Below are 27,799 nucleotides of genomic sequence, written 5' to 3'. Positions count from 1 at the left end.
TAGTTTAATACTAACTTGTGCATTTTTATACCTTTATACCGGATTGCAGCAAATTCTGGACATATACACAAAATATCTGGATACTGTGGGAACCAGAGGCATTTTCTATATACAATAAAAACAAGTCTTCAGGGGCAAAGAGCAGCAGTATTTACTGACTGTATGGAAAATCTGCATTCATGAGTGAGCATGAATCAGCCTGAAAGCTCACTGGTTGAGTCAGATGGATCCTGTACTGACACAGCTATAACTAAGCAATTACACATCCCTTTTCCTGCCTGTCTTAGGGGAAAATTCAGCTTTCAGCTAGTTAGTATGTGCAGATTTATGTTAAAGAGAGTGAAACCAACAATTAGCAACTTATTTTTCATATTACAGAGTCAAATACACTATTAAAATGAAATCTAATGGTACAAAATGCTTTAGAACATATTTTCTGTTTCCAAGGTGCTAAAGGTGGGGGTTTTTCTTTCCCAAAAAATGTTTTTAATGAACTCTAGAAACTACCACAGATCACCAGCTTCGCTACTTTTTTTCTGCTTTTGGCCTTCTTTGCAACAGCCGTATAATAATTCTCTCCCTTTGAAAAATGCACACAAGACACAAAGATTGTGCTCAACAGGTTTACTCAGACTGGACTTTTAAACGCTCAAGAAAAAGGCACAGATTAAAAGAGACTCTGATGGCTCTTTTGAACACAGCAAATGGGATTTTGTTTATACGAAAAAAAATACTGCTGTGAATTGTACGGGCTGAAAAATTCACATATTCTTCCCTGTTCCTAATTATTGGCCTTCATTAAAATGGAATTTAAATTAAATTGTATAAACATATGAAATAAAGTCTCAGTATTAGGAAGTTTTTCTTTTGTTTCCTCTATGTACAAATCTTAGTATACAATTTTTACTTTTCATTATACATTTACTACATACTCTTTTCCAAACTGTGTGAGAGCAACTGCAAAGTATGTGTTTCAAGAAAATGCTTTGCATTCGGAAAGAATCCGCCTGCTTTCTTGGCCAGCAGTGCCAATCAGAATTTAGGAAGCGATGACAGGTTAGGGAGAGTATACACTCAAATGTAATCATCCTCTACTGGTTCACCGTTGACATCACAGTAATGGATGAAGATAGCCACCACACGCTGGAATACACCTTTTTTCATCTGGCGCAGTTCAGAGATCTCTTCTCCTATTGTTTCCATACAGATGTCTGCAGACAATTGTCCTTTCCTTCGGGGTGCATAAATAGTAGCTGTGGAAAGCACATAAAAATAAAAATCTTTCCTATAAAGAAATTCACAAGCCAATCTGTTTTGTATTAAATGTCTTAGAAAACAAAGCAAACAGAAAAATCTTCCATTGAGCAACCACATTTAAGGAATATTATTCAAGCAGAAAAGGTATTCTGCCTTCCCCATATTTAAACCTTTCGATAGCTCCAATACTCATTTAATGTATGCAAAGTCCGTATGTCTGTGAGTGAAGGGAATCCCAGCACATAATAAAGCCTTCCCCCTGAGACTTACCTGACATGCTTTCAGATTATCCATTTCAGTGATCACTTAAGTGTTTTATAAACAAGAGCAATTAAGGATAAAGCAGCAGTCTTTCCTTTATTTTTTATGGCTTTAACATCATGTTTAATCTAATTACTCTTTTAAATCAAATACATATCAATTTTTTATAATTCAGACTACATACTGAACTACAAGCATTAAGTCTATGAATCAGTTTCAAAAAAAAAAAAAAAAAAAAAAAAAATTCAGAGAAAGGTATAGCCAAAAAAGATTTCTTCCTCATCCTCTTGAGCTTCATCCCCTTGAACTGGAGCTAGATAAGAATATCTAAAACTATGTCAATTAAAAATATATCTAATGAAGGAGATTCCAAGATTTTCCTAATTAAGTAGTGGAATATAAGTGGAATAATAAGTGGAAGAACATATTTTTCCCTGCTACCAAGCAAGGTTCTTAATTGAGCCCTAGGAACTGCCCACTGTAATATTTATAAGACAAGCTCCTAAATAGAAAGAGGCGTATCTATCCTAAACTCTAACCCACATGATCTCTGTTCCAAAGTTCTCAAGCCCAGTTCTTTCCTCTTTTCTCCCAAGCTTCTGTGAGTCTCACTTCTCTTTGCTGGACTCTCTTCAGCCTACCTTAACAACCTTTCATAAAGCAAAGTCAGAGGCAGTAGAGTCCAGCTGAGCTTTCAGCAGTAATGCCAGTAAACTCCCCAGAACATGAATTGCTGGGAGTACACATCACATCAGTTTTGTGTGTGTTTTAAATGCACTCATTCTCAATATGACAAACCCATCACATTTTTAGGCTAAGCACCACATTGGCTCTCTGATTTTGTCAGTATTAGGGGTCTCCAGCTGTCGATACACTGTTGTAATACTATGGACCTCTCCTCTGCTGGACCCCCTCTTCATCCAGCTCCCAACACTGCTACAAGGACTTATTTGTAGTCTACCAAAAATAGCATAAGAATTAGAAAACTGAAAAATAAAGGAATGCATTGTCAGCTTGGGACCAAGCAACAAGTTAAAGTTCTTTGAACTCATCAAAAAAGATTACTCACTTCTCTCATCATCCTCAAAGTCATATCTAGCATAGCTGTTTGGCTCTGCTGTTCTCAGGGATCTCAACCATGGGAAGTCAGTAATCATGGAGTAAGGGGCGCCATCCACAATGCCTAAAAGACAGACAGGATGAGGATACGAAGAGGACAATGTCACTCCTGCAGCATCAGCACTCTTCATCAAGTAAAATTCACTGGTATCACATAGATTGGTCACTCTAATGCAGAAAAACCACCTCCTCACCTCAATTCCCCCACTCTGTGCCAAAGGTCCTCCACTTTCCTCACAAGAATGATTATTCATGTCTCTTGTAACCTGATGCCAAGTTACGTATCTTAGCAAGAGACTGATCATCAGCTTTCAGCTCTCTATAAACACTCACCTTCTAGAGTGTAAATATCTCGTCCCCAAGGGTACTTAGTGTATTTCTTCAGGTCTTCATCAGTTCGTGTAGCTTCAGGGAAGAACTCGTATTTAATAAGCTCTCTAGAGAGAAGGAGGAAGAGATTACAGCCAGTAGTGATACGAAATATGAAGGCGAGAGGGAGAAAAAACAGATGGGAAATCCTATTACACAACCTTTCCTTTAATGAGCCTGAATCCATAGAAACACTCCTCTAAGACCCTCACACAAACTCAGTATGCAATCCCTTCACTTTTGAGAGTAACCACAGAGAACATGTACAGTTTAGATGAGAAACCAATTAAGCTACCTTTTAAGCATAGCTTTCTATCTGTAAGGAACAATCCAACATAGCTGCAACTAAACAAAACTTCAAGAGTAAATTTGTTCTCTTAGTCATTTTAGTGAAAAACCAGGACAACAAAAACATTGGTTTAAAACAGTTGGATGAGAGCCACTGTATACTATTCCCTGCTGCTGGGTATTTTTGCTCCTCAGTAAGGAGCTGATACTGATTGCACATCATCTTCCCCAGACACTAACATTATTTCTTGGAGTAAATCAGTCTTTCTGTTTTTTAATAAAATAAACTTCATTTTGGATTCGAAGATATTCCTCAGCCATCCTGACTGCTTCAATGTTCAATTGCATTACTGCTGGATGGAATAGAACTGGAGAATTCTACAGTATTTTTCATATGGTTAGGTTTATTTAATCTGCGTTTTGTATTAGATACATCTTGACATTGAAATTCTACATTGCACCATCTAGAATTCAACCTTCACTAGTCAACAAACCTTTTTTTTTTTAATTCGGCTAACAGAACACAGCAAGTCTACAGTCTGACTGAAGCTGTAGCTGCTGAATCAGGATTGAATATCTTTTCTGTAAAGTTACTGAAGGGCAAGTACTCACTGGTTGATATTTGCTATTGTGTCCATCCAGCTCCGAATGCGCACCTTATTGCGGACATTAGGTGGGTTACTGAATTCATGAATTATGCAAATGTGGTATGGATAAGGGCCACTAAATATCTTTTGCTCAAGAGTCAATGTGTCAACCTGTGAAAGGCAGCAAACAAAGACTTGTAACCAAGAGAAACAAAGAGATGTGATTTTAGAGTCAAGAGCAGACATCTACCAAATCCCCAAAATTCTGGGGGATTTTCCAGTGAAAAGAAATTTTAACAGCATACATAATCAAATACATGATTAAGCGGAGTAAAACTTTCTTAGTGCAGCTTTGCCAATGAATCTTCTCGAGTAGTGGAATTTGATGGGAAATGTCTATTTTCTGATGTGTATCACAACTCCAATATGTAAGTAAACTTTCATAAAATTACATAATGGTCTAAACTACATGCACTTTCTCAGAATTTGAATTTGTCTCTGGCTTAGCAGGAGGGGTTTTTTTTTGGTTGGTTTTGGTTTGTTGTTTTTTTTTTTCTTTTCTTTTTTTTTTCCCTAATAGTCTTACCACTGTCCTCTAAGAGCTAAAGCAAGAGATCTGGTTTCAAAGAAAAGCTGGCTTTTATATCAAATCAGCCTTCCCTCATTGGTCAGGCAAACTGAGCCATAAAAAGCATTCCTTTGCATGAGAGAAGCAGCATCACAGTATAATACAGAATGCTCTGGTTAGAGTGTTAAAGTAAAAAAAAAAACATTCCAGATCTTAAATTAAGCCCTCTTAATTACTTGTCAAGTGACCTCAACAACTCACTAAATGTCAGTGCTTACATCTCTTACATGTATTCTGGGGGAGGAAAGGGTGGCTCCCAGTACCACAACTGTCTTGCAACACTGTTCAGCATCAAAAGAGGATGCAGCTTTGAGCAAAGCAGTGTTCAAAACACTAACTGCTGTTACTAAATCTAATAGGACATGGGTTAAAGATTTCAGATACCTATGCCTATGTCATGCTGCTGCTTATAGATAACTACAAGCTGACTTACTAGCATCTAGGTTCTTACAGTTACTTCTAGTTTTTCAGTTTGGAATGAATTCAATGCATCATGATTTTTTACAATATCTTCTAATGCAATAAATATTGGAGATGGTAACATTAAGTCTTAAAATTCAGTATCATCCAAGTTCCAGATTCTGCAATGAAAGACTTGATGGGCTAAAGTTTTCATAAACAAGTTTCTCAGAGTTGTGTTATTGTAACATTTACACTTCTTGTATTAATTGAAAAACACATGAAGCCAAGAGTGGTGAAAGAATATAGGCAGAACTTCAGATCTGTTCAGGATTAAATGAAAGTTGATCATGTACCTGCTGCATTGGACGAAGATAAATGATCCGGTTTCTTTCCGGTGGCATCCTGAGAATCTGATCCAAAACCTGATCCATGTTTAACTTCTTGCACTGGGCATAGTCAAACCGATTGACAACTGGTGCATTTTCTACTTTTAAGTGTTTCAATACACGGCACCTTGTAGCTATAAATCAGCAAACAAAATTATGAAAAGAAAAGAAATAAAACACTGAAGAGACCTTAGGAGCCTCCTGTCAGAGATTTTCAAAGCCAACTGTTTCAAAAGAAGGCGAACAAGTAATGTAAATAACAGACAATTACTGAAGTAATTTGGACAGCTGGCAACTTAAGTACATTGAAGAAATAGACTAGCTGTTCATTTCTTCCACATTATGATCATAACTTTTAAATTTGTGAACTTGTAAGAAGAGTCCTTTTAAAAGGCCATGTCAAATTTAACCTAACAATAACCTTTTCCTCCCTTTGTTTCCTTTCACAAAGCCCCCTGAAACGGTCTGTGGACTGCCACAATTGAAAACCACTGACTTCAAAATCAGATCAAATATAGAGTACTGTGAAGCCATACAACGTAAAATAAGCTATTTCCTTTCTAGTAACGCTGCTCATGTAATCAAAATTTAGTTCAAAATTATCGTATGTTCTGAGAAGTATTCTGGAATAAAGGAATAATTTCTTCATTCTCTGCTAAGTAGAGATACCTCGTTTCAGAAGGAAAAGTGTTATTTAGTGTAGATGTTGCAGAAAACAATAAATGACCCAATGCTTCAATACAGGACTAGTCACACACCCCGGCATGTGAATCTAATGCAGCCTAAGTGCCATAATTTAGAACAGATTTTTATCATGTCAAGGAGGAAAGTATCATCATGTCAGCTAAATAATCTATGGAAGCAGGAAGAAATGAGAGAAAAAACAAGGTACTCTGAAACTCATTTCATCAACTTCCAATTATTGTATTATCACTCTTCAATAAACATCTCATCTTCCTAACTGTCAAATAATTTCATCTGCTGATTTTCAGATATTAATCTTTATTAAACCTGTTACGACTTACAAGGAAAGAGGCATTCAAACTGAGAAGCAGTAATATTTGGTGTTCAGCATCAGTCTGACATGTAGCAAAGCAGCTGATGAATACAAAATAAGCAGTGGACTGACTTTAATTATTTCAGAAATTTCTAATAATGCCAGATGGAGGAGGTACGGATGACATTAGCTACATACCATGTATGAACATCATTTTGGGGCAGTCTTTCAGTACCAAATCTGTTATTCCACAATTGGTCAAGGTGATTCCAACAAGGTTTTTGGATTTCAAAGTCAGTACCTGGTGAAAATTTAAAAAAAGAAATAATCTATAACAGGGTAAAAACAAAGAAAAAAATAAAATAAACTGAATTTTAAAAGATACTGCCAGATACAGAAGGATATTAACTGGATACTAATCAATATAATACAGCTTCTGTTTGCAACAGGTATTTGAGATGACTAGGCTACTGATGGCAATGAGAAAAAAAAGACTTCCTGCTTATCAGCAACATCACAAAATGCAAAAGAACAACTTCACAAGATTAAAAGAGGAGTCACATCAGAAAGCACAATTTGTATCAGAAAACCTAAGTATCATCTGTCAGGAACTTCAAATTCTCCACTATTCAATTTCTGGTTTTCAACCATGATGACAAAAATGGTAATTCTGGGCAGTCACACTTGTTTAAACACAGAAGAAGGTATGGCAGAGAATCACAGTTTGAACTTAGCATACCAATGTATTTTACCAGTGCTATCTCAGAGGAAAACCTCACATGGATGGTTGAAAATTATATACATAACTTATTTAATTCTCTATGTCTGCTATCAGTGTTAGAAAAATGAGCACAGGGAGAATGTAACAAGAGAGGATCTTTTTGGGGTTTTATCCGAATTTTTCAAAGTTTTATCACTAAAAATTCTAGCAAAATTTAGCAGCCAAAGGATGAAGCTGACCAATTACACACAGAAGACTAAACAGAGTTCTGTTAAAACAAAGTAAACACATGTAAAGAGAAAAAAGAAGCATTCTGCAATGGGTTCTTTCAGTTCCAGCAATTTAAGCTGTTTCTTGTAACCACAGATAGTTAAAAAAAAAATTTAAAAACTCAAAATATAGTTCTTTCAAAATGGCCTATTTTAAGAAGAAAAATCATGTACCCAAAAATATCTTATATGCTAATTACAAAAGCTGTAATGCATCCTAGTAACCAGAAAAATATTATGGGACACATTCACAAAAGTTATCTTAAATCAGTGAGGCTAAGTTCTTCACTGGACAGAGAGGGGAATATAAACACAGGCAGGTTCCTCTACAGCAGAACTCAGAAGAGAAGCTTAAGTTAGTTGTTCAGAGTCACCCTCTGAAGCAAAATCATGCTCAGCTAGAATATGAGCCTTGGGTAAACAGCCTCAATACAGTGAAGCCAGACTTTGCAATTTCTCCTCCCATGACTGATCTTCACTGCAGAAGAATTAACTCATGTTACTTATATACTAAGAGAACCTCCAGTCTGCAAAGAAACAGCTGAGTTGCTATGTCCAGAGGTAATTACATATCCCATGTTCCTTTTAACAGCAGTAGCTATGCTGCCATTTCAAAAATAAATGCCAGAGAATAATTTTTTTCCCTGCACATCAAGAAGGACACTGTGGGAAGGCAGGACTTCATGCAGCACTATAGCCATGAGCATTTGACAAACTTCAAGTTTAGCTTTAGCTTATACTTTGCTCTTCTCAGGCCAGTCAGAGCATCACTGCACCTAACACAGAAATTTCCTGTATATGGTTAAGACCAAAGAGAGCAGCAACATCAGTTGTAACTCATCTGGCTCTACACGGAAGACAAGCTTGTATAATTACATCATTGTCCATGAGCATCCCCAGCTGATAAACCTGTAGCAAGTGAAGAAAAAGACCTTACTTGAACATGATCGTCTTCAATAACTGGGTCACTTGTACTTGTGGACTTGTCAGCTGTCCTTTTCCGCTTTGTGGTTTGCCGTGGCTTTGGCTTAGCCACCTCTGGAAACAGAAAACCAGAAAAATCTTTCCTCTGTTTACACTTCAGGATAACAATAGAGGCATTCCCTAGCTGAAAACGTCCAAACAGAACATACATTTCTTACATAAGCAGATCAAAATACCTGTCTGGCTTGAAAACAACTATATCGCTTCTCCTTGCACAAAAACCACTTTCAGGTTTGTTGCTCAGAATCATTCATACTAAATAACTTGGAGCAGGGGGGTGGGCTGTTTATAGATGAAAACACAGGAATGCTGAACCTACAAGTTCAACATCACAGAAAGATGCAGAGCCAAGAAAAGAACAGAAGATGAATTGTTAGGTTACACTTGGTTCTCTGCAGCAAACAGAACATTCTTGACAAATACAAGAACCAAAATAGCTTCAATGTTTTAAATAGTAGAAATAATCTCAAACTACTTCAAAGACTGCTCTTTAGAACTGCCACTAAGTTTTTCCTAATATTGCAAAGGATGCACAGATATAAAATACTTTGATGTTCCCAAGCTGCCTCTTACTCCATTTCATGCACCAGTGACATCAAATTCCTGCTTGATTTAAAAGATGAGGCTTTGAAAAGAAATGATGATAGATGACCACCCTTACTTCCTACAGTAAGAGAAAAAAAATGCCCTAGAATTAATTTTCTGTGATTAACAGATCAAAACAAGACATTATTCTACTAAAATTAAGCTTCCTTTGACTTTTTTGTTAAAACATATGGCATGTTCACAAAGATTCACAATAAAGATAGAAATGCAAAATATTAGAGACCATATATGAACTACTCCATGCTATACTACCATTAACATTAAAAAAATATCTCTTTTCCTACTTAACATCATCAAATTCCACCAATACATGTAAACTATTAATTAACATGTGATATTCAGTGGGCCTATGAGCTCCAGAATTCAGGCTACTGCTTTAGGGGATCCACAGGTTGAAAGATGTAATATTAGGTACTCAACTTATGGCACCTATGAATCATCATCCCCAGGGAATTTTTTTGACAGTTCCTAGAGTATCTACAGATAGTGATATACTGCCTAGCTATATTACAGGAAAAACTTTCCAATTTTGTGTTGAATTGTTCAAGGTGCAGCCCAAGGCCAAGAAATCTTTACAGGTTATGCATTGTAAAATGTGAAAAGCTTGCTTTGCTACAAATGCGAACTAAAACAAGTTTAAAAAAGCCCCATTTATTACAAAAAAAAGTGTGGCTTACATTTTTACTAAAGTAAAAATCGAAATTACACACTTGAGTTGTCCTTTAGCCAGCTAGTCTGTGGTGATAACGCTTTTAAATTTTCACTGTCTTTAATATTTGACTTGTTCCACTGTTTAATATCAGTAAATAATTTCAGAGGAAAAACAAATACTTCTACGATCAAACATAGGTTTGTTACAGAAGCCAAAAACCACAATGTCATTTATGCTAGAATAATAGAGAGCAGTCATATTCAAGGCACATTTTTAGACTATTTATGGAAAAACATTTCCAACTCTGTAACAAAGCGTTTTCAGGTTATACTCTAATGAGTTGTATATCCTATCCTACTGAAGAAAAGCACTGTAACAGCCAGGCAGAAAAAGCCTCACTGTCCTATGTATTAAACACAGATTTAAAAGATAAAAATGACACATCAAGTCTCATATTTTGCCTCAAGCATCAGGTAATACCTGATGCTTCAAAGAGGAAAATAAGTGCATAAAGACATACACATAACTGTATGGAACTGGGCAAACAGTTCTGACTTGTGTAGGCTAAATATAGGAAATACTGAGACATTTTTCTCCACGAGCAGAACATATCTTTTTCCTGACTAACAACAGAAAAATGAAAACAGAGATACTTTCAGAAAGATACCCTAATTTAATACTTAGATCTGACTGACTTCATGTTTTCGTAATGGATGAGGATAGAGAGAAATATTTTCTTTTGATTTTTGTAGACTAATTACTAGTCATAATGGAGCAAGGTAGAAAACAAGACATTTTAAATTTAATAGCAAGATCATTTCTTCAATCTGAGATGCATCTAGCTACAGAACAATAACCTAGGTGATTTAGGTTTCGTTAACACTTGGGAACATTAAGATAACTGGAAAGACACTAGGACATACTGTGTTTGAATCACTGAATGTTAACAGAGACACAAATTTGCTATCAATCTTTTCTACCTCCAACGCATACAGTTCTGTAAGTAGCATGTTTCATTTTTCAGTTTCATTTTACTTGCTGGATATTCTCAGCAAAGAATCCTGGATATATGAGGTAATTATAAAGTGTGCTATGCCAGACTAAGATGATTATTTTGGAAAGCAAGTATATTTGGAAGAAACAGCAAGTTCCCCTCTCACATCTATTTTTTTCTCCCAACATTTCTGGCTTCATTCCAGCCCTTCAAGATTTTGTTTTTATTTTATTGTTTTGTTTGTTTTACATGATGTGAAGCATGAACCTATTTAATAAAAAGACAATTTTCAACAAGTTGGATCACCATGCCTTACACACTTGGAAGTAGAATCCAGTATGCAGGTGCACAAGCTTGGCTCAATTACAATTATGTCTTTCTTTATTGGTTGATAAAGTATCAGTTATTAACTTTTGCCTTCTTGCTAAGATCTGAGCGTACCTGCTGTCTTCTTCCTTTTAAAGGGAGAATTTTAATGGGGGAGACAGTCTTATGTTTCAATGAATAACAGCCTTCACAGGAAGAGAGAAGCTGTCAAAAGAAGTTGCATTTGGTTTTCAAATGAGTAAATCAAACACTGTTTAGTATGTATGGATAACACATACAGAAATACTTGCATGGAGAAAAAAGTCACTGGCACTCTTTCAGAGAGATCTGTTATTTTACCTAGCTATGGCAGTGAAGTCAGCCATTTCTGCTCCATCAATATTCTGACCCTTTGACAAACCACTTAGTTTCAAATTATTAACCAATAAACTTCACGTTTAACTTCAGTATTATCTGTGGGTGTTGTGGTTGTTCAACACTGTCTCACACCAGCACAGTAGTTTACTCAGATATTAATATATGCATATAGGTCATACCTGACTCCGACACCAGAGGGACATGGGACAGCTTGCTTCTAGCTCTTGTTAGAGGTCGGCGAGGATACTCTTCTTTACACTCCATCTCACAGCTCCTTCGCTGTGAGCCCATGCTCTCCTCCTCGCTGGCAGGCCCACACGCACTCCCACTAGTCCTCTCATCACTTGACTCTCCTGGAGGCCCACAGTTTGGCAGAGTCCTCAGTGCAAAATCTGACCCAGCGCTGTTTGGTCGATTCCTGCAGGCTCCACTCGTGGATGGGCATTCCCCATCGCAACACCCACTAGTCCTCTGTTGTGTGTTCTGTGGCTTGTAGCAGGAACACCTGGAACAAACCGAGCTCTCCTCAGTCCCTCTCTCGCTGGAACCTTCATTTTTACAAGGCGAGCAGACACACTGCCTGGATTCCTCTCCAGTTGCTGGACTGGTGCCAGCAGAGTGGCTATTAGCTGTCTGTGCACAGTCAGGGCTAGGAGAAACAGCACTGCAGGAGCTGGATGTTCCCGTTGTTCCTGTAGCATTACTGCAACCTGGGTAAGAATCTTTGCTTTTGTTCCTTTCAGGCATGTCACTTGCTGCTTTCATGTCCGCTTTAATCTGCTCGCTTGTTACTTGACAACCTTTCTCACAGCTGCTTTCCTCGGTATGGAACTGCTTTGTCTGGCCCACTTGGCTGGCACTACATCTTTTCCGCAGTGGTGTCTTGCCTTTACCCCTCACTGTAAGAGTTAAGCGAGAGAGAACAATGAGACAACCTAATACACAGTTTAAATAAATGCTCAGTGCTACTCTGTTAGAGATCGCTTAAAACAGAAGGCAGCCTAGAGACCAATGACAAATCTTATCAGGACCATGCTGCTATTCACATGTTATGGGAATTAATAATATTTCTAGCAGTTGCTGAACCTCTGTAATGTCTTGCAGCTATTTTTGTAGTGATGTGCTGGGGTGTTTGTCAGTAAATGAGATACATATTTCCCAGAGAGGCTAGTATTTTCACAAAGCAGCTAACTGGTTAAAAAGGCCAAAGCACAAAAATATGAAAAACACACTGATAATAGGCTTCTGTTTTCTTAAATATGAGGAATAAATCAGAGGAGTTAAATAGTAACATAGATAGGACTAAAGTTTATGCTTTCAGTAGCGATCCTTAGCTCCCTCTCCTGGGTATGGAAAGTGCTGTCAATAGGTAACAGTAGTCTCGGTTTACAGATGAATAAAAAACCATAGTGAATATTGTATGAATTACAATTGGAACTTAATGTCTACTGTCTTAATCCTCTCAGCTAATTACACTAAACCAAGCCCAAAAAAACATTATTGGCTCTACAAAAGTTTATGCAAATTGTCTCCAAACACAGGTTACTTCAACCCTCAAACCAGAACTGACATCTACACTATAAGCACAGCACTCTACAGATTTCCAAGTTGAAACTACCAGTCTTGTTGAAATGTACTAAAATGACAGGGGGGCTGACATGTAGGGAGTATGCTAGTTACAACAGGAAGATACTTGATCCGCTACAGCTTTGAGATGTCCTAGGCTTTGCAGAAATTAAACCAGTACTAGACCAGTACATTTCTCAGTCCTTCACAATGCAGGATTTTTACGTTAACTGCTTAGCTAAATATTCATTAAGGCTTAATACTGTATGTACTTCATCTGTCAATTACTTATAGATCATCATTTGACTTCGACTTCCTCCTTTCTTGCGTACCTATGAAGCTGCTTCACTTCGAATACAAACTACAGGAAATAGCATGTCATCTCTGTTGCTGGAAAGGCCGTATGTCAGATGGCATCAGACCCAGGACTCGGACTTAATACCACAGATGTGCAGCTTGTAGCTGTAAACTCAAAAGACAGGGACTGTCCTTTACTATGTCTCTCTATAGTTGTCATACTACCATGAAGTTCTAGGCCTCTGACTCTGAAAGAGTCATAATATATACACTACTACTACTATATATACACATATACACAAGCTATAATAGTAAGTGTTGTTCAGAAGTGAAGACGACAGTACTGAACATCACCCTGAGAATTCTAACTAACCTCCAAAGCTCCCATCAAAGTAAGGTTGATCTTAAAGTGTCCCCTTCAGGACACTCCCACAGGGCCCCCATGAACCAAAAGATGGCTACAACTCTCATGCATTTGCCCCAATGGTCACATTTTGTTTCAGCAGCAATGCTTTGACAGATGAATCATATAGACAACATAGCTGCAAATTTGGCTTCACAGTCGTGATAAATTCTGTGCACCTGGAAATCCAAGAGGAGCTGCAGGTTTCTGCATGCAAAGCAGTGCAGCACCACTATTTCTGTGTTTCTGTACAGCGATTATGTGATCAGAGCTCAGAGAAATGTATCCTTACACCTTTATTCTAGATTTATAACAGGAAGAAAAGAACAGGGGGCAAACAAACAAGCATGCCTGTTACAAAGCTAGAAATAAAACTGAACAAGATGGAAAGACTGAACCTTAAGAATAAATTTTGCCTAACAGTGCCTAGGAACCCATCTGTTCCACACCTGAAGGTTCTCTAGTTCCCACTGGATCTCTGCTTTTCTCTTCTCCATCTGAGTCATTCTGTGCAATGCTGTTAGAGATGCAGGCTCTTGAAGTCCCCATGTTTTCTTCCTCATCCTCACTGTCTGAATCATGGACAGTAATAGGTGCTGCTTTTACAACAGGCTGAATGCCACTTGGTCCTGAAAACAGTAGAAGAATGCCAACAGTTCATGTAAAAATAAGCCAAGCGTGGATTAGAGGGCTGAAGAAATTTTAGAACTGCTTGAAAAAATGACAAGAGATGAATTTGATTCAATTTAGCCACCCATTCTGTGGCTCCCTCATCAAAATCCAAATACAAGAAGAGCAAAACACTGCATTTCAGCATTAAGGCATTCTAGTTTAGAAGAGGAAGTGTCACAATGTAAGACAAAACACAGGTTTTCTGAAATGCTTCTCTGCTTCAGAACAGCTTAAAGGTTCTTCCACAATAGTATGAGTAACTGCACAACTACATATTATAAGCAGTCCCTGCAACCTCCACCACAAAGACAGAAATGTCGGTCAGAACATCTGCAATTATCTTTCTAAATCGCACCACTAGAAGTGGGAAGGAGAAGCATGAACTATCAAGCTTCAACTAACAAAATGTGCTTTGTTAGTTACTTCTCTTGGCTACTAACCGAAGGCATTAGCCAATCACAATGACATATCTGCCTGTGAATAACATAAGAAATGAACATGAAGTTAAATACCCTCTTCAGGAGTTATCTTGAAAAAGTGAACAGATCCAGCATACACGTATGTTACTTCATGTTGTTGGCATATTTAGTAGAAAATTATGTTGTCCAGCAAATAGTGGCTATAAAAGAAATGAAGGCTGCCTTATGTCACTAATGTGTGTCACTAATGATGTCACTAATACAAATTAAATTAACACTGGAACAAGTTGTTCTGGCTTGAAAAAAAAAAAGCAAAAAAGAATCCACATGCTGCAGTGAAAGAAGTAAGGCCATTAACACCAACATAGGAACATGACAAGCTCATTCAGGCCTTCTGAGTCTTTTATTATACTGGGCACAAAAATAAGTCTTTAAGATCAAGATATTTTACTCCATATGCAAAAGAAAACTGGGGACTGTAAAACAGACTTTAAAACAGAATAAATGTCTTCACAACAGTAAGCTGTGCTAGCATCATTATTCCAAACACACCAGACAACCCAGCTGAAGAAACCATCCAAAACCAGACTTATACTGAAAAATTTAACCCCTCAAGAAGGGGATACCAGAAGGTAATTTCTTTCCAGAACCGAGTTACCTGCTTGCTCTTCATCGACCTCCATAGGAACAACAGCCTGGCTGTGAGCCGGGAGCTCATTCTGGCCCTGCCCAGCAGCCATCCCTTCTTCCTGTGCCACCTCCTCCATCTCATTCAGTGCTGAAAAGATTAAGATTAAGGTCAAGAAGAGGAAACAGAAGGAACAGAGCCCATAAGCATAGGAGGAATTCAACCGTCACCCACAGACAGTCAGAGGACAATCAAGAAATAAGTAATAGCTGCTTTGATTCCTTCAGTGAGTCTCTAGGTTGCACAAAGTCTCTCACAGATTTGTTCTACATCTCTTTAGCCAAGGCCCCAGCCTAACTTTTGGGGTTTACTTCTCCCAAATTTTCCACTCCTCCTCAAAAGTCTTGTTCTACTGCAGTGAGTAGCATAACCAGGCTTTACATACTCGTTCCCTCCAATGGCTTCTGCCTTTGCTGGGAAAGTTTAAAGATATACCACCTGACACTGTGGTGTACTCCCAGCTCTGACCAGAGGAGCCTAGAGAACACTTCACACTTCCACAGATAAGTATCACACTGAAACTCTACATTGCTAACATCTGTACTGACGTATATCATTGAATTGTAATGTGGCTCTAATAGCTATTAGATACAATACAAAGACAGCTTTTATCACACAGGTATCAGAGATGTGCAGACAGCCCTCAGAAAAGATTAAAGTTACATACCAGGAACTGAAAGAGCAACAAGCTCTCAACGTATATTCGTTTCTTCTCTAGGACCCTACTTAAGTGGCAACGCAAATAAAATCACTCTGTACAAAGGTTCACAAAGATCAGAGATTACCCTCAGCTGCAATCTGCTGCTCTTCAGCTTGCCCATCTTGCCGCAGCTCATTCTCCTCATTCTGCTCATTTGGGTGTTGGTGATTGTTGTGGTGGATGTTTGGATTATTGTTATTCTGGTGGTTATTGTTGTTGTCATTGTCATTGTTAGAGTTCTGATTGCTGACTAAGGCAGATGAGACACCAATTCCTGTGCCTGCACTTAGGCCCACACGAGCACAACCCTGAAAATAAAGAGCAACTATTAAGACTTGAAAACATGGACACATTATCTTGACAACATATCCTCATGCCAACAGAAAAAGCATTCTGTCAGTAGTATCTGGGATAGCAGAACAATATACATGTGAAGAACAGGGAAATTGTCCCTAATACTTCCTTATGCTACACATTGCAGAGGTCCATCTTAAGTTTGGCAACCCAGAAAACTTACACTCTGTTAAACTCCTAATGAAAGGGAACTCCACAAAGCACATAATCTTACTTTATTAAATTGTATTTCATTTGCTATGGGATCATATTACATCAATACAAATAGCAGATTATATAGTCCTCCCAGAACACAGTAGCCTCAAGATAGAATTAATGATCAAAGAAGGCAGTTTTTTACATAGGCAGTTTTCATTACGTTACAACAGCTGTTACAAAGATTTGTGTTACAGTGTGGGAAAGGGGACAACATGAAGAAATAAAATTCCTAAGCTTTGAAAGCACTCCAACAGGGGAACAGCACCCCTATTTCACCCACTACAAAATCATAAAAACCCCTTAGCATTGTAAACAGATCCCTAAGTGTGAAAAAAATCATATAAAAAGCAGCAGCAAAATGAAGTAGCAGCAGAGACCTCAACAGAAACACAGAATCAATGCGAGCCTTATTTCCTGGTCACATATTCATACAAGATCATACCTTGCCACTGCTCCCATCTGCAGAAGCAGCATCATTCTCCCTAACATATCATGATAATAGCAACTGTAAACCAAAGTCATTTATTTACCAAGCTATTTAATCAATTATATCTTTTAAAAGAATGCATAGCAGCTGGAGCTCGCCATATTTCCAATGAGCTGGCAACAATAAAAAGCTAAACCATTCCCTGAAAGACTCACCTTAGGAGGTTCACGGAACATCTGGTCCAGAGAAATAAATTCTAAGCTTGGCAATAACTCAATGAACTGACTAAAAGAATCTAGCTTTATCGCATGGCATCGCACCAGGGTGAGGTCAACCAGTCGGGTCCACCTTGAATGATCTGCAGAAGAGAAGAGATGCATTTCCTGAAGGATTCCTATCTCACTTATTTTTCATTACACCCTTTTCAGATTTGAGAGTAGGCATGTTCTGTATCTCCATTCTGACTGTTACCAGCATCATTATGGTTCCAAACCAAGCATCATCTACTGTACTTACTAAGAAATAGAACAAGCAGTGCTATGAGCAGAAAAATTCTGTTCTAATATCACAGCAATTTATATAATATCTCTAAAATTTCAAAGGTGTGCAATACCTGTGATCCAATTATTGGGGTTGTGTAGATGTGGGCAGTTGTAAATGACCAGATACTTGATGCAAGAAAAAACTTCATTTACAGCTTTCATACCAATATCTGTAATAATTCCCGGATTTTCAACCACATCAGCCAAGCCATACTTCACCAAGTCTCCATTCGTCATTTTACCTATGAAAAAGATAGTAGCAAACACAGCAGTAAATTTCAGAAACTTGCTTTTATAGCATGATTTTCTAACTCCCTATTTGAGTCCAATTTCGCAAAATGGATCAGATTATTACTTCAGTTCAATAAAGCTGAGACTTTCCTAATTTCAGTAAGAGTTTCAGGAAGTGAAGAAAAACATATTTGGCTGTATGAGATCAGCAGCCTCAATATGGGTACGTTAATATTCTTTTTAATCACTTAGAAAATGATTGAAAACGTATCAACTTATTTAATCCTTATACTTGTCAAATAATTTATATATTAAAAAAATGTCATACACTGTAGTAAAAACTCATCAACATATCCTAGATGAAGAGTTTCAAACTGTGGAAATTCCAGTTCAGCCATCTTCAAAGCAGAAAAAACACCGTCTTTGGTCAAGGAAGGCTGGATCCGCACTTCATGCAACCTGAATGCAATTAAGAATTGTTCCTATTAAAAGGCATGCCAAAACACAATTGCCATAGAAACCACTCAAGAAGATGCCCTCTCGTAATAAAATGAAAATGTTCTTTCAACAATGGCAGGATTAAGAGGATATTTGTTGTATCTTTATGGCAGTATTTGGCAGTTACATAGCAATATAGTTGTGAGACTAACAGCACCACACTTTTCAGATATAGGTCTAAGAAGAAGGCTTATGACAAAGCGATTCAGAAACAGACATAACTACAGTTATTTTAACCACAGAATACTCCTGTTATGTACAGTTTAAATGTTTATTCCTTAAATTTTTGAAGGCTGTTCTGCTTCTTCACATTCTTGGACTTCATTACTAAGATTCTTACTCTGAAAAAGGAGAATGGGGAAAAGAAAGATCTACAGGCCCATACCTTCGTGCAGCAGTTATGATGAGGTAGCCAAGATCCACTTCAAGTGCATTCTTGCAAGCGCCCAGAACTATAGTGTGCAAATTCCTAAATCCACCTGACAAATAAAAAACCCATTCTTTCACTTCAGTCATACATCACAACCTTAAGCCTTATACATTTCCACCAGTGTTGTCTTGACAAGTGAGTTAACAAAACACACCTTTTTTAGCAAATCAATAAAACACATATTTGCACCCAACTCCCCTCCAACCCTGCTAGTTCTACTCACCAACAAATGCAACTGGAAGGTTAGCTTATCAGTCAAGAGTTAATTGTAGTTAAAAGATCAAAACAATACTCAGTACAGAGCTATATTTAGCACCATAACCATAGTTCCAAACCTGATACATTTAAAATAATGATCAAGAAAGGATATGCTACAGACAAAAAAGCTAAGCTTCATGTGCCTCCAGCATTTGCTAATATTTTTATTTATTTACCTGTTTGCTTTAAGTATGAGGGATAAGAAGTTTCATACCTGATCTCCAGCTATCTTCTACCACATGCTGGATAAGTCCTCCAAGAAATGGAACACGAACCAGTTCTAAATGCTCCAAATTTCGAGCAGAAGCCAGGCCCGTCACTAGGGGAACATACTTCAAAGAATTTGTGGGTCCTACATAGAACAAACCAATATAGACAAAGAAGGTTGTTCACTTAACAACATTGGACGTATCACATTAAAGAATTAAAAAATGTCCACATATATCCATCTAGATCAGGAAGGCAACAGAACTACACAGCACCAAATAATGTACAGGAGAGGGATACATTTCTACCCAACACCATGAATAAAACAATGACTGTTTTCAGAATCTTGTATTCTAAGATTTCCATTTACAGTTGGTGCCTATGCAGCTTTAACAGAATTAGATTTCCTACATGCTAAAACATCCCCTCCATATATGAATCCTTCTTACCGGCACAGTTCCTCATGACAAAAGCGCGTAAGCTGATACAAAGGAAATCTTTAAAAGGCTGTGGTTTGGTGAGTCTCACCCACTTCAAATAAAGGTGCCTCAGCATTGGGATACAAGGAATCTCAGGGACATTCACCCCTAATAATACATAAACAAAACAAACATTTTAAACAAGCTTTAAACTATAAACTCTACGATAAATTTCTTTGGATTAACATTCTGGCTTTAAAAAGGAAGTCTTTTCTTTGCTATGTGGCATGTGAGAAAAGCTGTGAACATTTTAAACACAAGTTCTTCACCTCAGTTTGTCAACACAGTTTTTTAGAATTTGCCCTTTGGACCTGCTATCGTATATATAGCAACTAATATTTCAAAAACGCCACATGCCAAATTCCCTCTCTTAAAAAGAATTAGAATCTTGCAGAGTTTCAAAGCCTTTAAATTCACCTGTGTTGAAGCCAACTACTTCACCATTACCACACTCACCTACTAAGTGCAAAGTCTGAATTTTAGCTCCTATAGGAATTTTCAGCTTGTTCTCAGGAGGAATTGGAAAAGCACCATTACGATTACGAAACTTCCCTAAAATGTGAACTTGTGGCATGTATGTCCAAATAGCTTCCACCAGCTCTAAATGAGAGGTCTCAACACCCTGGATAAAAGGAAGCAAAGCAAATGCTCTAACACCAGTTCAAGCAACAACATCCTCTTAACCCTGTAAACTTCTCAATAACGCACTATACATAATCCAATGTGTTATTTCACTTTTAATTTGTAGCAAGACTTGTCTTTTTAAAAGCAGAGGGATCATAGTCTTAATTCCTTTCTGGACTTAAGAGCACCTGTGATTCCCACTGGTGCAACTAAAAATAGCACTCATTTGCAAACATGGTCACAATTAACTGCTACTTTGTACAGCCAGATCTGAATACAAAGCCCAGGTCTGAACACGAAGCCCTGTAAGCAATGAGTCCCTGCCACGTTTCTTCTGCTCTGTTAACATGCATCATCTCAGCTGCTGAAGGAGGTTCTCTCTCGAGTCTAACCACTCACCAGCAGATTTGGACAGGCCTGCAAAGCCTCTAAAACTCCAGGAATGCTGAAAGCTTCATGGCCACGGACTCTGCGTCTTTCAAGATACCTGGGATGAAGACCATAAAGTTGTTCAATGTCTGGCATCTTCCTCAGCAGCGTTAGGAAACTGGAATCAGTGAAACCTAAGATGACAACAACAGATTTGGTATTTGTGTGACAGCAGGCACCTAGCTGTAAAGGGAAAGCCAAATACATCGTTCTCTTTATATGGCAGTATAAATTCTACAATGTCGAAAGATGTATTCAGTGAAGCAATAGCTTGTCTTCTACTTCCAGATTCTAGAAATCATGACCTACATACTCTTCTGCCTTGAATTTTGCAGGCTTGCTATAGGCTTCCTTCAGTGGAGTTGCATGGCTACAGGGCTAACTATACTTTCTCCCTTCTCAGATGAAGCACCTCTGCAGACTGTCAGGCTTTGTGTCTCTATCTTTCCTGGAATTCCATTTACCAACTACATGGCTCAAAAATGCCCAGCTGGATCAGTTATATGCAGTTCATCACTATTCACCACAGCTCACAATTCTCAAAGAAATAAGACAGTTTCTTAAAGCAAAGGATTATTTTATTCTAACATAAAACAACACATAAAAAGGATCTTAAACTAGTAAATTACCTGTATTTACATCTATCTTAGGTTAGGTCTAACCGTCTACCTGATACCAGCCCTAATAAATCTAACTTTGCAGACCCTCTAACTTTTAGAATTCACTCATTTTATCTCTCTCCCCCAACAAAACCCAGCAGCGTAATTTAAATCCAACAGAAATCCTAATACTCACAGGGTTGACCTAGGTTGCCAAATTTATCTATTGATCTGAAGATGGCTTGAGGTGTGACATCAAAACTTATTTATTCTTACATTGTTAAGTGTTGGCAGATGAGTTGCTCTCTCATTCCATTGTATTTTTTCCTGCCTGCATGCAAACAGCCTCTTCTTGGATTAACCCTTGGATTAACTCCCTTACAATAATCAGACAAACACAGATTGTATTTACAGATTGCTACAGAGAATCCCCATTTCTGCTACAGTAATATCCAACATATATATACACACACAGAAAGAGATAAATTTTCCAAACCACGTACTCAAGGAAGCCACCCAAATCTCACAACAGTCAAAAGGAGTTAAACATCTAACTCCCTTTTACTGCTTTTGAAAATTTACCCTGCATATGTCATTATAAATACCTGGATAGCACAGACAGTTTTGCTCAATACCACTTTAATGCCATATCTTGAGTGAGTGCATTACTCACCAGTGGGCATGTATTCCCACCAACGGCCTGCACATAGATCCACAACCTTCACTACTCGCAGATAAAGAGTGACTGCTTCCTTCAGCTTCCGGGACAGGCATTCCATGCACATGATATCCTGCAAGGGAAGGTACCTTTGGGAGAGGAAAAAACACCCCTCTGATTTATCAAAGGTGGATCCTTTTCAACTTTTTCCAAACTAAAGAACATCCCAAGCGTGACTACACAAATTCATATATTTCTAACACCTAACAACATTAATTCAAACAGAATTTTCAGACCGTACTCCAATAAAGCATGAAATTTTGCTAAGCAGAATGACTAACCAATTTTTGACACTGAATATAGGATATTTAAGGTAAAAATATAATATTAAAATGGAGAGATGCTTTAGTTCTCTAATAAATACTGCTGACCAAACCATTTGCCACAATAGTTTCTACATGGTTTAATTAAAGGTAGTTTCATTTTGTAGTACATACTAGCATGCTCAATTTGCAAACATTTTGGAGAGCTACTCTTTTTAAAGAACTTGTTGGTAAGGCATTATGTTTTGAATATAATAGGCATGAGTGAACATCTTGGAGAAGGACTGTGCTGTAGGGAAGATTATATACTCATCCACCTTCCCTTCTGCACATTATGAAGCAGATGCAACAATTTCAAAACATGCACCTCAACTATGTACTACCTGAGATACACTTCTGCACTGAAATCAGTATTTAAACACTTGTTACCACACACTGGTGAACAGAATTAAATCACTTATTTATTTCTTCTTCATTCTACCATTCATGACATTCACATAAATTAATCTTCAAAGTATCCAAATGAATTCTGGGACTGAAAAAACATTTATCACCCCTTTTTATCCAGTTTTTATCCACCAGTTCACTCATGGTACATCTACACTTTCTGAATACTATGTGACACAAGCATAAATGCAGGTAAGATTGGGAAAAAAGTAGAAAACAACATAATAATAAACAATAAATTGACTTCTGACAAGCTGCTCACCTAAAGATGTGGCAAAGCACTTCATGAGAGAGTTGGTTCATGTAATCTTTTGGCTCATCAGCTTTGGTAGACTCAGAGCCTTCCCTGCTCACTGAGCACGGTTTCACATTTTTCCGCCGGGGACCCATATTTGCAACGATTTCTGATGAAAGGAAATGTTCACAATGTTATGCAAATTCAGTGCAACTGAAAGAGAAAAGGGACAGAGAGTAGAGGAGGGCACACCAGTTAAGCTTTGTTTACTGAAAAAGACAGCAAAATCTGCCAATAAAGACAAGCCCCAGTACAGCTGAATTGAGTTAATTAAGAAAAAAAAAAATTCTTCCAAGAAGTTATAGTTTGCTTAGCACATGAGGTCTCAGACATAACCTGATGATTACTAGATAAACTAGAAAGTCCCTCTAAGCTAAGGGAAATTGACAAAGAGGAAAATCACCACAGATTTAATCAGAGATCAATTCTTTTGCATGAATAAAATGTCTTCAGAGATGCCATCCACACACTAGTTGATCAAGACAAATCACAGGAAAGCTGTGCAGAGACTACAGAGGTAACTAAGAGGTAACTAAGCAAATACCAACTAGACACATTCCAGTGAAAAAGAAAGTCCAAAGCCAAATAAGTAATTTTTCTTTCAGAAAAAACGGGCTCCTACTGATCATTTCCAAAAAATGCCCTATTAAAGGTCCTCAAACTAGCTCTTCTTTGAGGTTAGAATACCAAATAAAATATTCAGGTTGCTTAGTTAAAGATCAAAGCCCCAGAAAAACTGAAAAACCTTGCCTCAGCAGCAATGTGCAGGATATCCTCTCCTCTTTCCCTTTACTGAATTAATGTGTTTCTGTCTACATTGCTCCTGCAGCACACATACAGGCACAGGAGGACTGAAACAACAATAATATATGTTTCATTTAAAAACATACAAACTGATTACAAGAAGTAACAAATAAGTAACTAAAATAAATATGAACTTAATGTTAACATTAGAATAACTGAATTAACACTTCATGCAGATGAACGGCATGAGAAATGTCTTCACTATTCTGGTAAGTAGGGTAAAGCATCATTAACTCAGTAAACCTGTTTAACAGGTTGAATACCAAAATTCAGTGGATGAGCAGAAACAACTTTAAAAAAAGACAGATTTTGGAAAACTTGTCAGAGATGCATCTGTTAGGGCATTCACTGTGATGTAAATATACCACAGTGTTTGCTTCACATTATGTGGAAGTGGCAACTGAGAAGACAAACAAAGTACCTCATGGAAATGAAAAATTTTGCCTTCTCCAACACAAATGATTTACATGCCGGCACAAAATTTGAAATATTGATAGCTTCACTGTGATCTAATTATTGAAAAACATGTGCTTTCACACATTTTCGTATGCACTTTAAACTAACAACTGTATGTTGTCATAATTAATTTTATTTAAAATGCTGATATTCAAATAACTAAATCAGCACCTTCTGCCTGTGCATAGCATGAAACGTATCTCTACTCCTTTGGATTAGCTGGGACTTCTCCAGCCAAAGCTAAAGACACTGAGTTTGCTACCTGTACACATACAACCTTTCTTTTTGGTGCACGCTGGAAGAGTTTACTATGTTCGTAATACTGCATTGTAAAGTTGTTCAACTTCATGAAGCCCAAAATTGACTTCAAACTACTTAAGAGATTGGATTCCGACGAAAACAAGTATTACGCAGATTCCCAGTGAATGTCACCTGATGACTCAATTCAAACAGAGTGCAGGATACAACGTAAAAAATTCTAGACTGACACAGACACACAATGGAGTACTATACAGCAGTATTTAAAGGACAGCATTAAAAGGACTATGATATAAGGTAAGAAAAGGAAAGATATTAACAAACAGACCAGCATATATGGAAAAATTCTGAAAGAATCCTGTAAGATTTAAATACAATGAGCACAGTCTGCCCTCTGAGCTTGGACTGTAGCTTAGTAGCCATTAAGTAAAGGGGAAAAAGAATGACCTAGTCTCTTATGAGGCAGCAGTTTCTGCAGAATACATGCTCCTCTTGATACTATTTTGAGCTAGCGTGTGCAGCTTTAACATCTCATTCTACATTAGGAAGCTGACCCCATTTAAAAAAGAAAAAAACACGCACAAAACCTTCAGATATTTAATAAAGCTGACAAAAGAGAGCTTTGCTCTCCCCAACTCAATTAATTCACGAGAGTCTTTGTATGAAAAAACAGCTCGATGTGTTATCTTCTTGATTAGTAACTACACTGAACTTAAAAAGCTTAAAAAGCCACGGGGGACCCGCGCCGCCCGGCAGAAACGACCGCTTTAGAGAAAAATGTGGAGAGAACAGCGAGGGATGGCCTGGCAAGCGCTAATTTAAGAGGGGTGTTTCCTTATGGAGAGAAGAAAAAAAACCCCAAAACCTAACAAGTTTATTTTTGCTTAGATAAGCGATATAAAAGCAGGTTTCCCCACAGCCCTCTTCGCTGCAGCCAGCCCAAACGCCGCCGTTCCCTCAGCGAGGAGGTGGGGTGGGGGGGCGGTGGCGGCAGCCGCCCCGAACGCGGCGTCTCAGGGTTTCCCCCTCTGCCCCGCAGAAACAGGAAGGAGAGCAGTTTTCCTCTGGGCCTGTCACACCGGGGAACGGCCCTCACTGGCCCCCGGCCGGGCCGCCCCGAGGCCTCGGTGCTGGACAACGACAGCCCCAGCCGGAGAAGGGGGACAACGGCACCGCTCCGCCGCAGCAGGCCCACCCGACCGCGAGAGGACGGGGGCAGCAGCCCCCGGCTCACCGAGCCCCGCCGTACCCCCGCCGCCTCAGCCCCCCGCCACCGGCCCGCAGCGGCTTACCTGCCCCTCAGCGCCGCCCTGTTATTGTGGCCGCAGGGGGAGGGCTAACCCCGGCAGCCGTTTCCTGCGCGTCCCCTTCCGCCAGCGCCGCCGCGCTTCCGGTCCCACTTCCGGCGCCGGCAGGGGGCGGGAGCCGGGACGCCCCGCCCCGCCGCCATCTTGAGGACAGAGAGGGGCGGGGCTTTACTGCCGACATCTTGAGAGCGGCGTCGCGTCCGCCATCTTCAGGGGGCCGCCATATCGGTGGTGGCTACAGTGCAGCCCGCGGAGCGGGTCCTAGCGCGGCCGGTCAGAGCCTCGGCCGCCATGGTCTCCCCTCAGCCTGCGGCAGCTGGCAGGACGTGTGTCCGCAGGCCCGGGGACAGGGCAGAGATCCCCAGGTCAGACCCCTGAGAGCACTAAATGCTAGCTGAGGTACAGGGACATAAATTGGGTATTTGGAAAGAGAAGGAAGTGAGGAAACCCTGAAAGATTGGTGAGGAGTTCTGGCACGACAACAGCAACCACACGTGTGGCAGCGTACCCCTGAGGTGTTGTGGATTAAAACAGCTCGCAGGCCACAGTGAGACTCTGAAGTCGCTTTGCACACATAAAAAATTATACCCCTCCCAATGGAGAACAAGCCTGACAAGAAACAGTGCAAGTGCAGCAGTGATCTGACCTGACCTGGCTTCGGTGCCCAATAACTCCATGCAACACACCACATCTCCTGTCCTGACTGACCGCCATAACAGATGGAGCCCAAAGTCATGGACTAAATGAACTCAATTGACATTTTGTGGACATTTCATAGGGCTGGGCCATAGACTAAGGGAATGATATCTATGTATTATACCAAAGGATGGGAGAGCTGGTGGTGGGTAATGAGAATGGATAGTGTGAGACCCAAGCATGACATAAATGGTATGGAATAAGGGGTGGAGAATATGCTGGTTTTGGCTAGGATAGAGTTAATTTTCTTCATAGTAGCTAGTACATGCTCAGCAGTATATGCATAGTAGCTATATATGCTCAGCATATAAAGCTGGGGGAAGAAGAAGGAAGGGGGGGGGGGGGGTGTTCAGAGTGACAGCATTTGTCTTCCCAAGTAACCATTATGTGTGATGGAGCCCTGCTTTTCCGGAGATGGCTAAACATTTGCCTGCCGATGGGAAGCAGTGAATGAATTCCTTGTTTGGCTTTGCTTGCATGTATGGCTTTTGCTGTACTTCAACTGTCTTTATCTCAACCCATGAGTTTTCTCACTTTTACTCTTCCGATTCTCTCCCCCATCCCACCAGGGAGGAGTAAGCAAGCAGCTGTGTGGTGCTTAGTTCATAGAATGGTTTGGATTGGAAGGGACCTTAAAGATCATCTAGTTCCAAGCCCCTTGCCATGGGCAGGGACACCTTCCACTAGACCATGTTGCTCAAAGCCCCATCCAACCTGGCCTTCAACACTTCCACAGAGGGGGCAGCCACAACCTCTCTGGGCAACCTGCTCCAGTGCCTCACCACCCTCACAGCGAAGAATACTTCCATATATCTAATCTAAATCTACCCTCTTCCAGTTTAAAGCCATTCCCCCTTGTCCTATCACTACATGCCCTTGTAAAAAAGTCCCTCTCCAGCTTTCTTGCAGGCCCCCTTTAGGTACTGGAAGGCTGCTATAAGGTCTCCCTGGAGCCTTCTCTTCTCCAGGCTGAACAACCCCAACTCTCTCAGCCTTTCTTCATAGGAGAGGTGCTCCAGGCCTCTGATCATCTTTGTGGCCCTCCTCTGGACCCACTCCAACAGGTCCATGTCCTTCTTATGTTGGGGGCCCCAGAGCTGAACACAGTACTCCAGGTGGGGTCTCACGAGAGCAGAGTAGAAAGAGAGAATCACCTCCCTTGACCTGCTGGTCATGCTTCTTTTGATGCAGCCCAGGATACAGTTGGCTTTCTGGGCTGCAAGCGCACATTGCCCGATCATCTTGAGCTTCTTGTCAACCAGCATCCCCAAGTCCTTCTCCTCAGGGCTGCTCTCAATCCACTCATCGCCCAGCCTGTATTTGTGCTTGG

At 39.3% G+C, this 27,799-nt stretch overlaps 1 protein-coding gene across 4 annotated transcripts; it reads right to left on the bottom strand.

Annotated features, from left to right (window-relative positions):
- Nucleotides 1–569: 569 nt before the first annotated feature.
- FBXO38 (F-box protein 38) lies at nucleotides 570–25,811 on the bottom strand. Of its 4 annotated transcripts, XM_050905364.1 has the most exons (22): nucleotides 25,759–25,811; nucleotides 22,916–23,057; nucleotides 21,899–22,032; nucleotides 20,597–20,760; nucleotides 20,030–20,195; nucleotides 19,544–19,681; nucleotides 19,102–19,239; nucleotides 18,585–18,678; nucleotides 18,030–18,160; nucleotides 17,542–17,712; nucleotides 17,144–17,286; nucleotides 16,035–16,257; nucleotides 15,220–15,339; nucleotides 13,920–14,099; nucleotides 11,384–12,103; nucleotides 8,222–8,322; nucleotides 6,493–6,595; nucleotides 5,265–5,431; nucleotides 3,907–4,052; nucleotides 2,971–3,074; nucleotides 2,588–2,701; nucleotides 570–1,253 (listed from the first exon to the last, which is right to left on the bottom strand). In XM_050905364.1, the coding sequence occupies exons 2-22, from the start codon at nucleotides 23,041–23,043 to the stop codon at nucleotides 1,075–1,077; spliced, it is 3,564 nt and encodes a 1,187-aa protein (XP_050761321.1). In that variant the 5' UTR covers nucleotides 23,044–23,057; nucleotides 25,759–25,811; the 3' UTR covers nucleotides 570–1,074. The 4 variants fall into 4 exon arrangements, with proteins under 4 accessions (XP_050761321.1, XP_050761324.1, XP_050761325.1 ...); XM_050905367.1 differs by lacking the exon at nucleotides 25,759–25,811 and having other exon boundaries at nucleotides 20,597–20,684; nucleotides 21,899–22,016; nucleotides 22,916–23,001; XM_050905368.1 differs by lacking the exon at nucleotides 25,759–25,811 and having other exon boundaries at nucleotides 20,597–20,684; nucleotides 22,916–22,975.
- Between the last annotated feature and the right edge of the window lie 1,988 nt (nucleotides 25,812–27,799).

This window comes from Gymnogyps californianus, chromosome 14 (assembly GCF_018139145.2).
Source record: "Gymnogyps californianus isolate 813 chromosome 14, ASM1813914v2, whole genome shotgun sequence".
Lineage (NCBI taxonomy): Eukaryota > Metazoa > Chordata > Aves > Accipitriformes > Cathartidae > Gymnogyps > Gymnogyps californianus.
Note: the sequence above shows the minus strand (reverse complement) of the source record. Positions and strands in the feature narration are given on the sequence as shown.

Bases quoted from the DNA above. Each gene is read 5' to 3' on its own strand.
- FBXO38 (XM_050905364.1), bottom strand. From the start codon at position 23,043: ATGGGTCCCCGGCGGAAAAATGTGAAACCGTGCTCAGTGAGCAGGGAA. The intron at 19,240-19,543 runs GTAAGAAGGATT...TGTTCTATGTAG, and splicing joins TGTCATGAGGAACTGTGCCG to GACCCACAAATTCTTTGAAG. The intron at 17,713-18,029 runs GTATGACATTTT...TCTTTTTCATAG, and splicing joins TGATGAGTTTTTACTACAGT to GTAAAATGACGAATGGAGAC.